The following is a 17,696-nucleotide window of genomic DNA, read 5'->3' as shown; positions in this document are numbered from 1 at the left end:
CATCCTCAATGCATCCTTAGGGAATATTTTTTTCTGATTATACCAATAACTGTTTACAACTTGACAGTCAACATTCTTCAAGTCTTACTTTTTTACTACAATCAAAAGGATGTCACCCATGTGGTATAAAAATTTTCAAACAGAAAGAAATTCCCACCCCTTGGAACAGTCTAGACACTTTATTTTTCACCTCTCATTTCCATAATAGAACTGCTTCTGTTCTCTTGGTCCCAAGAGGCCGGGTTTTTAGGTTTGCCTTATTTCATCTATCCCTATGGACGTATGTGTTAAACAAAAACAAAAACAAGGCCTCTCAAATGTGAGATGGTTGAATACCTCTATCCATAACTCCCTTCTTGGTTCTCCTGTCTTGAGAACTCATTTCCACTGATCTCTCTCCTTTATCCAACAATAATGCTAGATCCTCCTCATACCGTATAACTCCATTCACAGAAGACTATGAGTTATTCCTCAATATCACCTTTTTATCCTTTGTTCTTTTATATATTGCTCTGTCTTCTTAGGTAACCTGCCCCTGCTCCCTCTACCTACCTGGGCAAGTCTTATCCTTCTAAACCCTCATCAAGCACTTTCTTCTCCAATCTCTTTCCAAATCTGGACCACTGAGCACTTCTACTTTTAGGTCACACCCATCATTCTATTTAAAATAGTTTGTATCAGCATATTGGGGTAAAGACTTTATTATTTGTCTTTATATCCTTCATATCCAGACAATGCCTGGTAAGAAGTAGATACTAAATTGGTGACTGTTCAACTATTCAATTATTCAGTGAATCAATACCCAAGTGTATTTTTTTTTAAAAAAAGGCCTCTCAAATGTGAGATGGTTGAATATCTCTATCCATAACTCTATCATCTCTCATTTGTTAGATATTTTAGAAATACTTGTAAAAATATGTTTCTCAGTTCTAAATCTCTAGAAATCCTAATGGGATCCCAAATGCTTCCAATTTTGAGATCCATGCTGAGAAGTGTTGTTCTAAAGCAAGAACATCAGGAATATAACCAGCATGAAGTGGCGATAGTGTGGGAGAATTTCATCTTTCATTTTATTATATTCCATTGAAATAAAACAAAATCCTGGTATAACATACACACCACTGATTCCTCTATATACATATCCATCTACCCATCTATCTTTCTGTCCTTCCATCCATCCATCCCTTCCTCCCCTCCATCCATCCATCCTTCCATCCACCCAACCAACCATTGCCCCACCTATGCATGTAATCATTTACCCATCATCAAAAATGTTGAGACCCCCTTGCACTGTGCTAGTCACCCTTCCAAGCAGGTGACAAGCAAAGGGAAAATCTGCATGTAAACCAGACTCCACATTAGAAGGATTTAAAAAACAATTGTTCTAAAAAATTTCCAAGATAAACAACATCGATGCAGCAAGGATCTAAATTAAGAGTGGGAACATGCCAGGTTTCATTGCTCTTTTTCTCTTAGGAAAACACCCAGAGGTCCTGAGTTCTGAATTAACATTAAATACCTCTCAGTTCCCATTTTCCATGGAGATTTTAACTAGGGTTGTGAGTTTCATGTTTTAAATGTTCACACAATGTGAACCATGGGGATCCAAGGTTTGGCTATTTTAAAAGTTTTGTGAGTTGCTTCCTTTGTATTAGATTGATTTTCCTGAGCATGGTACATTTTGATGCAGAACATCTATTCTTTCATTTTTTTTCTCTCTCTCCTTTACCCTCTATAGTTCCACAGACTTCAATTGATTTTCTGTTACTGAAACATGCGCCCACCTTGCACTTCCTGTAAATTCTTGGCAACTGTCATCTGGTTAATTTTTTTTTTCTCAGAATTGGCAACTTATTTTTTTTTTTTAATCTGTCAGTCCTTTTTCCCTCTCAGGTAAGTCATTTTTGACTGAAATTGTCACTATGGTTAGAGCAGGGAAGGCCAGGAATTCCTGAGTCTGGTTGAATGTGAGGCAGGGCTGACCTGATTTATATCCCTTTGGGGAGACTATTTTTCCCTAGTTGTTTATAGTCTTTGGCATGCTTTTCTCTCCCAACACCTACCCTGCCTTCCAGCAAACATTTCTTGTCATCTCAAAAACTTTAGAGTAAATTCTCTATCACTTTTGCAATTCTTTACAGGCACCTCAGTTACTTAGCCAACTTTTTTTTTCTTCCCACATGTCAAAAGTGACAAATTACTATTCTGAGACAGTCTGATGGATGAGTCAGCAAGTGGGCTGAGAGGTGATGTGGCTTTTCCTGGGACAGTTTGATGATATGCTGAAGGAAGGGGAACTGAGAAGCAAACTGAGTTGAAAAACCAAACAACAACAAGACAAAAATCCTCTAAGGAGCCAGAGGTACCACTTCCCTTGCCTGCAAGCAGGTGAGCCTTTGGGACCCTCCGAGCACAGGAAATTGGCAGAAAAACATAAGACAGACAGAGCCTGGGTCTCCTGATCACCAAGGAGAAGACCAAACCTACAAAGAGCACCGTAACATTTTAAGCCACTGAGATGTGGGGATTTCTGTTATAGCCATCAGCTTCCCCTGGCTGATATAAAAGAGATATAAATGCGACATTTTTTAGGGGAGATGGACACTATGCTGCTCCTTCTACGAAGGTAGGCTCTGCCACAGCTGCACCTCCTTAGTAATTTGGGGGTTTTAACACAAAACACTCACTGATGGATCCTTTGCTGGCTGAAAGGGGCAGTGTAGCAGTCGTTCTCCTCCAGGTCGGGCAGTGTCTCCTTGTCCAGCCTCATTGGCTTCTTAGGTAACCATCTCCGAAACCTGCTTATCTGTTTATCGATCCTGTGGTACATGGAAGGCAGGACCAAAGGGGACAGCATGTTAGTCAGCATCAGCCCGAAACACAGGGGAGACATCTCCACAGAGCCATCATGGTGACACACACACACACACACACACTCCTGGCACTCACTGCACTCATGGCAGCCCTACTTCAGAGATGGGGCAGAGGAGAGCTGGAAGCCCAGTGTGGTTTCCATTTCACAGAAGAGCCTCCATTTTATCACCTTTGAAATAGCAGCCATGAGCTCCATGTCCACCCACAGGCCAATAAATGTTCAAGTAGCTATCAAAAGGATGGAAGGCTCTAGAAAGGAAGCCAATCGTCCCTAAGTAAATCAGCAGAGACCTGAACTTCCTATATTTTGTAGGTGCTAGAGATTTGTTAGATGTTTGGAAAACCTCTGATGTCAGAGAAGAGCTCTAGCTATGAACTTTCTCTGGGGGACAAGTGATGGACGGCACATCCCAGTGGATTGAGTTGTGGACACAGAGCCTGGTGCTGTGGTTTGCTTCCTGTCTCTCACACCATCTCTGTGCTGCCTCTCAGCACATAGCACACCTGTCAGTCAGCTTTCATTCCCTTTTCTAGCTGATTTCAGGGTTCGCATGATCCTGGGGTATCATGTCACAAGGTGTCTCTCTGACCAGTGCATACAATGGTGCCAAAGAAACAACTGTGCTGCAAACATGGTTTTTAAGCCACATTTTTCTCCCCAACTATGTCCCTGTTCCCTTAGTCCTACTGAATTCCACTGATAAACACTTCTGGCTTCCAAATGGCAAGTTCTCAATCATTGTTCATGGTAAACCAATAGAAGGAACAAAAAAAAAAAAATGCCAGATTTTAAAACACCATTGCCTTCCCCTTCCCCCAGATTAAACACCATCTATATTAGGTACCAGTTTCACATTACTCATCACAAACGGGACCACTGAGAGGAAGATTATCCAGCGTACATTATCTAGCCAGTGAATAAAGCCAGAACCAAAATGTAGATTTTGGACTTGATCTTAGGGATCACTACACAATTGATAACGAGGATATTTAAGGGATCTAGAGGAAACAAATTCCTCTGGAGAAGAAAATATTTTAATGACTCTATAAACTGAAAACATATACAGTTCAGTCATGTTTCTTTTTTTTTTTCAAATTGAAAATGTTTCATGGTAACTTATCACATTCAGTGACTGCGTTGGCTAATTTTATGTGTACATTTGATTGGGCTAAGGGATGCCTAGATAGCTGGTAAAACTAAATTACTCTAGGTGTGTCTATGAATATGTTCCCAGAAGAGATTATCTTTTGAATTGGTAGACTTGGTAGATTGAGAAGCTGGCCATCACCAGTGAAGACTGACGTTATCCAATATGTTGAGGGCCCAAATCGAACCAAAAGGCAAAGGAAGGGCAATTTGCTCTCTACTTTAACTTTTGGATTCATTTCCTTTGGCCCTCCAACTTTGGTGCACAGAGAGCCTTCAGACTTAAACTGGGACTCATACCATGAGATTTCCTAGGCCTTCTCTTTGCAGACCACAAGTCATGGGATTTCTTGGCCTGCATTAATCTTAATCCAATGGTGTAAGTGCTGATGCCAGAGGGCAGGACAATGGATGTTCAAGTTCCAGCGGACAGCACATTTTCACTTCCTCCATCTTTTGGTTCCATCCTGGATCTTGATGAACTGGATGGTGCCCACTTGCATCCGTGATAGTCAACTTCTTTACTCAGTCTATGGATTCTAATGCTAATTCCTCTGGAAACACCCTCACAGACACATACCTAAATAATGTGGTACCAGCTATCAGGGCATTCCTTAGCCCAGTCAAGCTGACACACAAAAATAATGGTAATTCCTCTTACCACCTCATTTATCCTCAGCATTAGTCCAGCCTCATTGTGACTCTAACTCTGCCTTACTATAGTGGTCCTTTCTCAGAATCCCTGAATGTCCCAGCTGGAAAGAATCTCACAGCTGCCTCAGACCCCGAAAGGAATTCTTCCCATATCTTCTCCCCAACATACAAAGAAGTAAAGATTCTACCCAGGGTCATACAGCCAAAAAATATAGTAGATTAAAAGGGTCCAAAGCTCCACCCCCACCCCCACAAAGGAAAAAAAAATCTCCATCTCCTCCATCCTTCATCCTCTTTGTCCTACCCTGACCTTAATCATCTCTTTTAAGATACTTAAACTATAGCGAGATGATGGGCTTCAGAGTAGCAGCATGATGCAGTGATTGAGAACATCAATTCTGGGGCTGAAGTGCCTAGATTCAAATCCTGGCTCTGTGAATGAATGTGAGCAGTGCAACTTTGGGCAATTCACCTCACTTTGCTGAGCCTCAACTTTTCCCATGAGCCAAATGGGCATGATTATGATACCCAGTTCATAGAGCTGTGATGATGAACTGATTAATGTACACCTAAAGTCTTCAGAACAGTATCTGGCTATGATGATCAAGATTTTTCTTATTCTTTTTTTTTTTTATTTTAAAAGTAAGGATTTGAGCAACTGGCTTGCCTCTTAACATTTCTTTTTGCTTTCAATTCAGTTAATTGTGCTTTGCCAGCCTCTATTGCCTGCCCAAGCTCAATGATTTAGTCCTTAAATGGACTCATAAATTAGACTTCCTACACTAAGCTGGTGGTCTTCCCCATAGTGCCTTGCCTTTTTTTCCCCATCTGATTGCCTTAAAACTGATTCGAGAAAGAGGACATTGGCCCAAAGGTTTTCCATAATAGAGCTTTACCTCCCACACATCTCCAGTATGCAGCACTAATCGGATTACATTTTGCAGAATCTGGGCTCTGCATGCAATGACTATGAATTCAATGCAGCTGGGTACAGTGCTCAGTGTGGATAAAAACAAACAAAGCTGTAAAAAAAATCAAGCATAAATACTCCATGGGAATGAAATGGCAGCTTTTAGCAGCCAGCTGTGGCACCACAATTTAAATGAAATGTGGAGATGGCGAAGAGAGAGTAGAACAGGGTAATGAAAATGATTAATTAATTGGAACATAAGGGTAACAGGAAGTGAGAAAGGAGCAAAGGGAGATTGACTGGCATGGTAGAAGACAGATGGGCTTTGCCATCAGGTACCTAAAATCTGCTTCTATTGCTTATTAGCAATGTCATTCACCTTTCTGAGCCTTGTTTTCCAGGGTTATAAAGTAGGCTGACAGTAACAATAGTCATCATTATCATCACCATCTTACTGATCCTCCAGGACGGTTAAGGGGCTCATAAAAGATGGTGTGTGTGAAATGCTTTGGAGAAACTGTGAGGCGGATATCAAGCATTACTAGTGATCTCTCGAGGACCACAGAGAACAAAGGGGAAAGTGATAGAAAGCTAAAGAACTGGATTTTAAAAAAACATGATAGTGGAATAAAGACATGCAAAAGAACATCTTAAAAACAAAACTCCCAAGATACTAGCTGGGCTTGCAGGGTGGTGGAGATGGACTGGCCATCCCTGGGGAGCCTGAACAAAGGCGGTACAAAGCGTGGACCCTCCAGGCTTCATCCCACTTGCCTGCTGATGCTCTGTGTTTTTCACAATAATGGAAACAAACACTCAAACATGTTCAGAAGTTAATTTCTTGAGGTTGGCAGGATTGCTCTCCAAGGATGCCCACACTCTAATCCCCAGAACTTGTGAATATGTTAGGTTACATGGCACAAGGGACTTTGAAGATATAAACAAGTTTCCAGACTACGGTAGAAAGAACATCCTGGATCCAGTTTAACCACATCAGTCCTTTCAAAGCAGAGATTATTCTCTTGTGGGAGGCAGGTTACATGTGGAGGAAGGAGAGGTCAGAGAATATCAAGGCATAAGAAGGATTTGATATGCCATGGCTATCTTAGAAGATGAAAAGTTTCACAGCTTGAGAATGCAGGTAGTCTCTGGAAGCTGAGAGTGTCTTTCAGGCAACAGCCGGCAAAGGAACAGACTTTAGTCCTATAATTGTGCAAACTAGAATTGTGTCAGCCACCTGAATGAGCCTGGAAGCAGATTCTCTTCCAAATAAGTTTCCAAACAAGAGCTCAGATTGCCTAATACCCTGGTGTAGGCTTGGGGAAACCCTGAACAGAGAAATCAGCTGAGCCCTCCTCCACAGGACTTCTGAATTACAGAACTGTGATAATAAGTTTGTGTTGTTGTAGGCAGCTAAATTTGTGGTAATGTGTTAGGACAGCAATGGACACTGATACACCTCTTAATAATAGTCTTGGTCTGACCCTCGCCTTGAGGCCTGGCCATGGTGAGCTGGGCTCTGGAGGTACCAAGGCTGCCATTCCACAGGCTGCTATTCCCACCTCGCAGGTAGGGGACTCTGAGAATGGGAGTCTTTTTCTCTGTGGTAGGGACAAGATATGTGATGCTGCCCTGGGCTGCTCTTCACAAACACATTTCCGTTTCCAAACTGCCACACTGAGACATTGCTGAGGACTGACATTGCTGAGGATCTCCTTCAACCATGCAAAGGAGAAACACACCATGCAAGAGCCACTGGGCTGGGAAGCAAGAGGCTCAAGCTGGATTCTCAATTCCACCACTGTACACGAGTGTGACCTGGGACAAGCCTTAGTGCCATCATCTCTAAATTGATGATCAATAATATGCTCTCTCCATATTACTTGCTGTTGGTGACTTGGGCAGGATTTTGGTTGTATCATTTTAAAGAAACAACAGTGAATGGAAAACTTTCCATATACAGCAGTGGGTTCTGGAGTCAGCTGGGAGCAGGTTCACAGCCCAGTTGTACAGCTTGTGAAGCATGAGAGGTTGGGCCAGTAACTAAACCTCTCTGAGCTGATAGAGCCCATCACATTAGGAAGAGTGGGGACTAAACAAAACAATTAATAGCAAGTATTTGTACAAGGCCTTAGATGTATAAAGGGCTCAATGAAGTAGTGGTTTCCTGGATGAAAAAAAAATGATGATGATAATGACAGAAAACTTTTATGTAGAATTCTCTTCCTAACAGAAATTCAAAAGCTACGATTATCCCTTGTATACTGAGGTCGTTGATATCATGCTGCTTCTAATAAACATCCCTAAATGGGCAAACCTGAAATTTACTCTGATGGGTTAAAGCTGGGAACCAAACTAATCGGAAATCATCCCGTTTGTCTCTTTAGTGTTAGAGTGAAATTTAACTTCCTCAAGTCTCCATGGACAGAGAAAAGAAAAGAGAACACATTGGATTAATGATTTCACATTGATTTTGGTTGGATACATTTATTCCATTTCCATTTACTGAGCAAAAACCCTCTTATAGACTGCACAGGCAAATCAATAAAGAGAGGATGAACTGTCCACTTGGGCATTTCTGGCCTTGACTTGTCAGGTTAATATCTGGACTTTTACATAGAAGGTTGTACTGAGACTGAGCTTGGGTACCTCTTTCAATGCTGGTTCATGGCTGGTGAGGTTCTTGGAAAAGCAGCTGGAGAGGCCTGCCAATGCAGTGCTAGCACATGGGTAGGCTTGCCTGGCTTCCCAAGGTGCATCTTAGGAAGCTTCTGCTTAACCCTTTTGACCTGGTTTTCTCAGCTGTAAAGGGAAGATAATCGTACCCACCTTATGAGTGGTGATGATTAGAAAAAAGGCCCTATGCACAGGGCCTTCTTCCTAACATGCTGACCTGTCAGTGGACCTTTATAAATTATATGCAAAGACTCCATATGCAGAGTCCCCACTCAGATACTGCAGATGTACCCTGAGGAAGATGAAAAGAGTCGTTTCCCTTGAACTCTAAAATCCAAGGTGGAGTTTGTCCTCATGAAAACTTGATCACGGTTGGGCGTGGTGGCACACACTTGTAATACTAGCAGCTTGGGAGGCTGAGGCAAGAGGATCAAGTTCAAAGCCAGCCTCAGCAATTTAGCAAGACCCTAAGCAACTTAGTGAGATCCTATCTAAAAATAAAATATAAAAAAGAGCTGGGGGTGGGGGTGTGGCTAAGTAGATAAGGTCCCCTGGGTTCAATCCACTGTACCAAAAAAGGAAACTTGATCATATTGAATGAAAGGAAACATGTGTACTTTAAAGACATGTTTAAAATACACATTGCCAGGCATGGTGGCATATGCCTGTAAACCCAGCTGGTTGGAGGCTGAGGCAGGAGGATCGCAAGTTGAAAGCCAGCCTCAGCAATTTAGTGAGGTCCTAAGCAACTTAGGCCCTTTCTCAAAATAAACAAATAAAACAGGGCTGGGGATGTGGTTCAGTGGTTAGGCACCCCTGTATTCATTCAATCCTTGGTACCAAAATAAATGAATACATACACCTATTTTTCCCCAGACCAGATTAGTCTCATTTTTCTAACAAATAACATTTTCAGAAATGGTATGTCTAGAGAGAAACTACAGATAAAATTTTGATGTTATTGTTGTTGTTGTTGTTGTTGTTGTTGTGTGTGTGTTTAATGGAGGCAGCAACAGAAAACAGAAGGCTTGAATTTCTTTCTTTCTTTTTTTTTTTTTTCTTAGAGCAAAGTTCACCACATTTATAGCTTCTCCCTGGATAGGAGTTAGAGATCTTTGCAAGTTAATATGATTCTTTTAGGCCACAGGACTATAATTTGGGGCATAGCTCAAATACCTTGCAAGAGTCCAAAGACTTGGAACAACTTACATATATTAATTTTTTTTAAAAAAATGGGAATGGAAAAATACAAGCCATTTTGTCATTTTGCTTGTATGCTCACCTGCTGTGATTGTGATGCACTGAATTTACAATGCAATAGGGCCTGGCATTCACTCTGTCAAGTATCATAAAGGATAGAAGTCTGGCAGTGGTGGGCGGAGGGGAAAGCAGGGAGTAGAAATGAGACTTTAGTGGTAAACCACCCACAGTAATCAGATTTTGCTCTATAATCACATCTTCTACGGACTATATTTGTACTATTTTGTGGTGGGAAAAAAAGGCAGAAGGAGGATGATAAATCCTCCTTCTTTATTGGATAGTTAATTTATAATGCCTATAAGCATCGCAAAGACAAGATCCAAAGCATTATTTAATAGATGAACTAGATGGATAAGAAGAATTTTTATTCCAAAAATACAAGTCTGAAATATTTGAGTGTGCTTTGGGAAGTCAGGTGACATTTTGAAATGAAGATACTGGAAAAATAAAAAGAAGAAGAAGAAGACGACATTTTATTTCTCTGCCTGTTTAGAAACTTCAGAATTTTTAATTAATTTATCTTATCTTTAAAGTAGATAGATTTGTTTCAGGGATGCTTTTATGGAACTATAAAATTAAATATAATTTAACATAGATGAAATTAAAAGCTAAAATTAAATATCCATATTTGGCATGATGGGAGAGATTGAGAATGCTAGATGTCAAGTCTTTCATTACTGGGGTGGTATCAAGATCAGAGTCAGAGATGTGCCCTTCAACTTGGAATACCAGAGCTAGCAAAAAGGGACAGATCCTCTTTATCATCTCAGTCAGTCAGTTCTGGGACAAAGCCTAGATTTAAAATTGAAGCAAAAATTTTCTACTTAACTACATTTTAAAATTTACACAAGACTTTGGGCTTCAGAAAGTCACATCAGTTCAGTGGGGTTCATAACTTAGTGCTATATGGCAAGCAATGGAGCCTGTTTAAGAGGCCATTCTAGATCAACATGTCATATTACCGTTGTTGGGATGTGGTTTTCCTTTATTTGTCACACAGTCTTCCAGTGCCCTCCAATGCCTGAATTCTCCCACAATTGTGATTTATGCACTTGAATGAGCATCTACTTTCTCAGGCTAAAGATCAGGTTTAGTAAGCTATTCTTCTAGCTCTGAAAACAAGGACTTCCCAAGTTTTCATTCATACAAGACGTCTCCTCTGCACACGTGGAGAGTGAATGATCATGTGCTCATGGTCTACTCTGCTTCCCTCCTCTTGGTTCCTATTCCAAATCATGTCCTCTATTTCTTCTTCTATCATAAAACTTATTAAGTTGTAATGAACCCTCACTGCCTCTGATGAATCAGGTCCTCCTTCTTTCCCTATCAGCTGTAAAGAGGTTTCCCATACCTTCCACTCTAAGGTCATGGTTTGCAAATTGTGGTCCTGGACCAGCGACATCTGCATCAGTTGGGATTTTGATAGAAATGCAAAATTATCAACCTATACTTTAAATCTATTGAATCATAAATTCTGGATATGGATCCAGTGATATGTTTTTAAAAGTCCTCTTATAATCCTGACGCACAATGAGAACAACCTCTATGGAGACAGCTATCATGGAGATAATCAACATTTTCTAAATATCCCTAGCAGATTCTCAGCTCTCATCATTCAGAAGCTGAAGACTGCACTTCCTTATGGAACCTCATTCCTAGTGCCTTTGATACTGCTCATTCTTTGTTCTCCTTCTATTCTCAAATTGTTCTTTCTCAACCTCCTCTCTCCTCTGGTTCCCTTAACATAGTCTTGCCAAGGAATTGCTATTAGTCTTCTTCATTCTTTATATCCTTTACCAGGAAATTCCATACCCTCCTCGGGCTAAGGTCATGACTTCTATGCCACTGATTTCCAAATTAGATTCTTCTTGCTTTGACTACTTTGCCATCAGTTCCAAAGGCTTCCAGGACACCAGCACATCAAAGACCTTCTGTGAGTTATAATGCAGAATTACTAAAAGAAAAACCACCATCTTCCTCACCACACCTCCATTTCTGATGGATTTCCATTCTTATGTTACCTTCAAGAAAATTTTCATAATCACTTAACTGTGAAAACCTCTTTCTTCCCAACTTTCAATGTTTCAATGCTGGCTAAGTGCTAAAATCTTTTTCCTATAATGTTACAATCTCACATCTTTTGCATTTTTTGCTCTGTAGATTAATTTTTGTCTCCAGTTTTGACAGAACTATGATCAAAGAGAAGAAAAGCTACAGAGAGAAAAATTGTGGCTTCCTTTAAGGAAGAACTTTCTGACTGTCAGAACTGCTCATGGATGGCTAGGGGAATCCCCATCTCCAGAGCTGTTCAAACATGGACTGATGAGTGACTGGGCTTGAAGACATTGACATTCCATTAAACTTCAAGAATCTGTTTCTTATTATTACCATTTTCTTTCAAGCACTCATTTTCTATTCATCCCTCTTTCATTGTTTAGGCAAATGTTTCTGTTCTAAGTGTATCTGACACTTTAGGCAGATGTAGTTTTTCTATGCTTCTTTTATGATTTCCTTTTTCTCTACTCCGTTTCTCATGCATGTATATGGAGATTCATGAATTCATTCATCCCACCTACTACATCTGAGGTACAGAAAATATAGAATTGAATGGCCATCCTTGCCTTTAAAAACCGTCTAAATGGGGAGATGGATTCCACATCACAGAGTACAGCACAAGGTGGTGATGGGGACATTGGGTGCCAATGGGACAACAGAAAAGAGGCATTATATACCCTGGTCAAAAAATCCCAAATGCATAGACAGAGTTTTGAGGACAGAGTAGATGCTACTTTAGTGAACAAGTTGGGAAAGGGCTACCAAGAAGCACCATATAAGCAAAGATATGTAAACCCCAGTAAGCATAATGTCTTTGGAAGCTATGAGTAGTTAAGAGTGTTGGGAAGGTAAATATGGGTGAAGGCAATTTATCAAGTGCTGTGTTTAAGTAAGTCTTTTCAGTTTATTTTCATTACTGTAGAGCAACCACCATGAGATTAGATCAGATTTGCTACTTGAGGAAGATGACTGCAGTTTGGAAGAGGGTCAGAACAGAAGCAGGAAGATAAATCAATGTGAAATAGGCAATGGTAGTGGGAATGAAGGGTGATGAGTGGATTTGAGAAGTTTTCATGGGGGAGCATATACAGAACCTGAGAGGCTGATTGAGTGAGGGGTGGGGGTAGAACATCTAGAGTGACCCTGAGGTTTAAACTGTATGACTGTGCAAATAGTGGAGCCTGTATAGAAAATATAAATGGAGAGTATATGGAATATAAATGGAATACAAATGACCATGTGGCACATAAAATCAGAAATTTCCAGAGAGTTAGTAGACTAGTCACAGGAGAGAAGAAAGGAGAAACAGCTTAGATGGATAATAATTCAGAAGCAGAAAGGGAATAGGAGGTATGTAAAGACACAAGATCATTCTTATGAATATTCTAAATAATAATCACTAATAGATACCATTTTTGAACAACTACTATATGCTGGGCATCAAACCTCATATTAACCCTATAGGGTAGAAATTAGTATCTTCATTTTATAAGTGTGGAAACAGGCTCAGAGATGTGAAGTAACTTGCCCAAGGCCATACAGTGCTAATGTAGGTTTTATGATCCCAGAGGAGGTGATCTGTCCCACACATACTGACTCTACTGAGTAAAGGTTACTTGGTGCACTTGGACAAGGGTAAGGCCCACCCTCCATTCCTTTCAGAATTTGGAATAGATTTCATCAACAGACTGAAACAATATCTGCATGGACTTGATATTTCCATTGTGCTCTCAGGGTTGGGAGGAACTTCTGTTCACCTTGTGTTTCTTCCAGGTGTTATTTGATTTGGGTTTTCATTCCCACCATCTACAGTTAGTCAAACCCTTAATTTAATGGGAATGTACAGATCAATGTGTCATGTGGATCAGAGGTTTTCAAAACATGGTTCAGGATCAACAGCATTAGCCTCAGCTAGGAACCTGTTAGAAAAATTCTTTGGTCCCACCACAGACCTACAGAATCAGGAACTTGGGGTGGGCTGGGGGCTCAAAATCTGTGTTTTAATAGCCTTCCAGGTGATACTGATGCCAGTTGAAGTTTGAGAACTTTGTACCAGGCTGTACAGAATATCATTACATGAAAAGGCACTAATCTGAATTGTGGTAAATACAAATGCATGTCTACTGCCTAATGAAAGAAGAACTGCTAATAAGATTGTTGCATAGGAAAATTTTGAGAAACTACAACATTTGAGTTTTTTTTTAAAAAATGTTAATTCTCACACCATACCACATTGAGTACATGTGCCCTGGAGAAAACCCACAAAACCACATCAAATACTCTTTTACTTACCACTCTGCATAGCATATGAATGGAGTGAACCTGAATCCTAGATCTCACAGAACTGAACTAACCATAGGATTTTCAGAGAAACTCTATGAATCCCTGATTTAATCATCAATTCAACTCAGGGTGAATGGAAATATAAGGGCAATTAAGAATTTTTAAATTAGATTTACCAATGATCACCATGAAATCCAATTCAGGGACAATATTGTTCCCTTTTTCCTTGGCCTCTCATAAAACAAGGAAAAACAAACTTGAGAAGGATACAAAGTACCATAAATTAAATCTTCATTCAGTTCATGTTCTCTCTCTCTCTCTCTCTCTCTCTCTCTCTCTCTTTCCAATATAGAAGGTTAGAAGAGCTCCCAAGTTCCCAAGTAAGGTTATACATTTGCATATTTTATTAATACAATGTTAGTAACAGGGAAGGACCTCACCCATTCGGAGGGCAGGGGGAGCAGTCATTAGCTTTGTAAAAAGGTGACTATCTATACTTGAAGCTTTCTGGGAGGGAGGGATTTATATGAAAACAAAATACAAAAAATAAAAAACTTCCAGGCCAAAGATGCTCTAAATAACTGGGATTTTTTGCAATTTGTCCAACAAAATGGGCTTAAAAAGCAGCACAACACACCTAGGGATGAACTGCATCCTCTCAAGTGTGAAGGGGTCATGGAGAAGCCTCTGAGAGGGGGATATTGTCATCTTTGTATGTGTGGAGGGAGTGTCTAACTCAAAACAGCTGCTTTTGGACCATGCATGGCAGTATATTCCCATGTGACATCTTTCTAGGTTTGTAGCTCCTTGTCATTGTTGGAGTACACAGGCCAGCAGACAAACACCCATCGTGACAGAACATGCTACTAACCTGCTCATGAACTTGTACCGACGGGGCAGGTAATAGATTTTTCTCCTGGAAGAACAGCAAAAATGAAGCCAGTCGAGAAGAAAACCCATCGTCAGTTACAGTTTGAACTAGCAAGGAAGGAAAGGAGATTGAAGATAGAAGCCTGTAAGAGGTGAAGAAGAAAAAACTAAAAAGAGATTAACAGTGAGAAATGTAGTAGGAACATGGGGCATGCTTTTTTGAGTTATGAAATCTTAAGAGGCATTTTCATTGCTCCTTCTCCCTTTCCTTATAACTATAATTATTTTATGGTTGCCTTTTCCCTACAAAACATGTGCACAGAGATGATTTGGAACAGACGGTATTTGCACAGATTTGGCTGAGATCAGCTTTTTTTCTGGGGAAACACAGAGATGGATACATAATTTAATGGGCACACTATTGTATTAAATCCATGTTGGTACAGCTTTTAAGTTTACAGAACACTTTACTCATGACTTAGATTTGGGTAATATGAGAAATATATATTTCACAACCAGTACGAGAAGGACATTAATTTATCAGAATCAACACACACTTGAAAATAACCACCTGGGGCATTCTGACTGACCCCTGGCTCTTGTTAAAGGTGAACTGAGCAGATAAAACCAAGAGATTCTATAAAAACAATTTTAAAAATCAGATTTAGTAAGGCTCTCTTATGTTGCTGTATATTTACATTTTTTAAATCTTAAAAACAATCATTGTGGTTGGAGGGAAGAATATATATGTGTTAGATGTATTATTAAAATGAAATTTCTTTTCAATATTTCAGGCTTCAATTGATAAAGTAGTAATGAAACTGTTGTGGCTTATATGTATTCTGAACTATTACTGAGCTTTTTCAATTTTGGAAGAGGGGAAATTTATATGTTATAAAACATTTGTCATAGTTGTGACAATAACTATAGGGACAATAAAAAGATCAGTGGTTGCCACGGGTTTGGGCCAAGGATGAAGGAAGGAACAGATGAAGTTCAGGAGATTTTTAGGACATTGTTTGCCTTGTTATATTGTAATGGGAGCTACATGGTGGTATGAATGTATCAAAACCCAAAGAACTGTAACAAATGAGTGAACCTTAAACAAACTATGGACTTCAGTTAATAATTAGGAATCAGCATTGGTCTATTAATTGTAACAAATATACTACACTAATGTAAGATGATTATAAGGAAATTGTGAGGTGAGGAGGTGTATATGGGTATGTTCTACATTGTTTGCTCAATATACTGTAAACCTGTAAGTGCCCTAAAAATAAAGTTTATTAACATTTTTAAGCTATATCCATAGACAGGTATTATTGGCAATTTCCCCTAAGAAGCCAATTCTTCAATTTCTTTTTAAACATTGTTGGGTAAAATATCCAACCTGAGATTCAGAATTATAGTCCTCAGAAAATAATAAAAACAAATAAAATTCTCTGGGACACTGAAATTATGTCAAATTGATGTTTTTATATTTTATTGAAATACAGCAGGAAAATTCCTCCTTTGGAAATGCAATTATCTCCTTTGGCTAGAGTTACATATTTGAAACCATGGACAAGATAACAGCAGAAATTTTAAATGCATTAGATTGTAACAAATGAACCTTTGCTTAAGTAAAATCACATCAATGTTAATGAGGCCAATTAGTGCCACACACATTAACAATATTTTTTTTCTAACATTGTTTTTCTTCAGGAATCCCGACATCTAAAAGAAAATTATTATTTGCATTCATTTTCAGTTTGTTTGCTTGGATAATATTCTCTTAATGCTGTTTCAGAAAGGTATTCATGCTGCTTAGAGGTGGCACTTTTCTGCTACCTAACGGGCATGCAGAAATTGTTCCTATGATGAGCCAGTTCTTTCAGATGTGAATCCTTACAGGTACTAAGGGTTGCTTTGCACAAACATTGCTCAAGTTTTCTGGTTTTTTTTTTTTAACGTTCTTCATTTCAGGAGTGTTTGGCAGAAGGACTTGTGAAATTTAGACTGAGGAAGGCATTTCAATTTCTGTAAGTTTATTTTGTGGCAGTTTCTTTCCTTTTTGGCTCTTCAGCTAATATGGCATTAATCCATATTAGATAGTTGTGATACCATTGATAAATAACTGGATTTAATTATTTTAGTATAGTAGTTTTTAATTTTTTTCTCAGTGCATGTATGATTTTTTAAAAAAATTTGAGTGTAAAGATTTCCTTTTTAACACTTTAAATAGAAAAATAAATCATAAGATCAAAACTATATTTATCTATTTTGAAAATTTTGCCTCCAGGAAAACAGATGCTAGTCCCAGTCTTTATTCTTACTTGATATTAGGACATAAAGACTAATAAACAATGAGAATAAGATGCATCTGGGAGATACATTACAGGCCTATGAATGGAAATTTTCCTTCTCTCAACATGTCTAGTTTCTCTCTGTCTCTGTGAGTGTAACTGATTCTTTGTCTCCATAACTTTCCATGGTCCATTAAGAGTTATTTGTAAAACTCTTACAGTTTGCCTAATTCCTGTACATGACTTGGACTTACTGACAAAACGCAACCCAAAGTACTTAATTCAACTTTGGAACTGTCCTTGGTACTAAATTGCTCTGTTTAGAAGATTCCATTTTGAATCCCCTCACTAGTACACACATATCTTGGCATTTAAAATTTCAGGTTTAATATCTTATTTTACTTCCATCTAGCAAATTAAAATCAATTTTTTCTTAATCCTTAGGGAAAGTAATGATATTCACTGTGAGATGAAGGTAAATAATCCTCTCAAATACCTCCGCAATCCACATAGAGTATATTCTATTTCCCTTGGAACAAATATTCACACTTGTGTTTGCACAGTATTTATGATGTCTTAAATTTAAAAGTAGGCTATTTTAAAAAAAATAGATCACATTTTCATGAAATTCCTTGACCTTGTTTATCTGGAAGCAGATTTTAATGTTTTTCTGGAAGGGACT

The 17,696-nt window shown here is 39.1% G+C and overlaps 1 protein-coding gene across 5 annotated transcripts in view; it reads right to left on the bottom strand.

Annotated features, from left to right (window-relative positions):
- Window positions 1-17,696, bottom strand: part of Ano4 (anoctamin 4) — a 191,340-nt gene that overhangs the window by 112,197 nt on the left and 61,447 nt on the right. For 3 of the 5 annotated variants that reach the window (XM_058574231.1, XM_058574230.1, XM_046429758.2), the window contains 2 exons: window positions 14,731-14,775; window positions 2,688-2,819 (listed from right to left, as the gene is read on the bottom strand). In XM_058574231.1, the coding sequence (XP_058430214.1) occupies window positions 2,688-2,819; window positions 14,731-14,775 (177 nt within the window). Of the gene's footprint in view, window positions 1-2,687; window positions 2,820-14,730; window positions 14,873-17,696 lie in introns of all 5 variants that reach the window. The other 2 variants (XM_046429760.2, XM_058574232.1) reach the window with 2 other exon arrangements.

The sequence above is a fragment of the Marmota monax genome, unplaced genomic scaffold, assembly GCF_021218885.2.
Source record: "Marmota monax isolate L192 unplaced genomic scaffold, Marmota_monax_Labrador192_F-V1.1 WCK01_AAM20220418_F8-fsc00051, whole genome shotgun sequence".
NCBI classification, from domain to species: Eukaryota; Metazoa; Chordata; class Mammalia; order Rodentia; family Sciuridae; genus Marmota; species Marmota monax.
The sequence above is the reverse complement of the archived record's forward strand: the minus strand, read 5'-3'. Positions and strand labels throughout refer to the sequence as shown.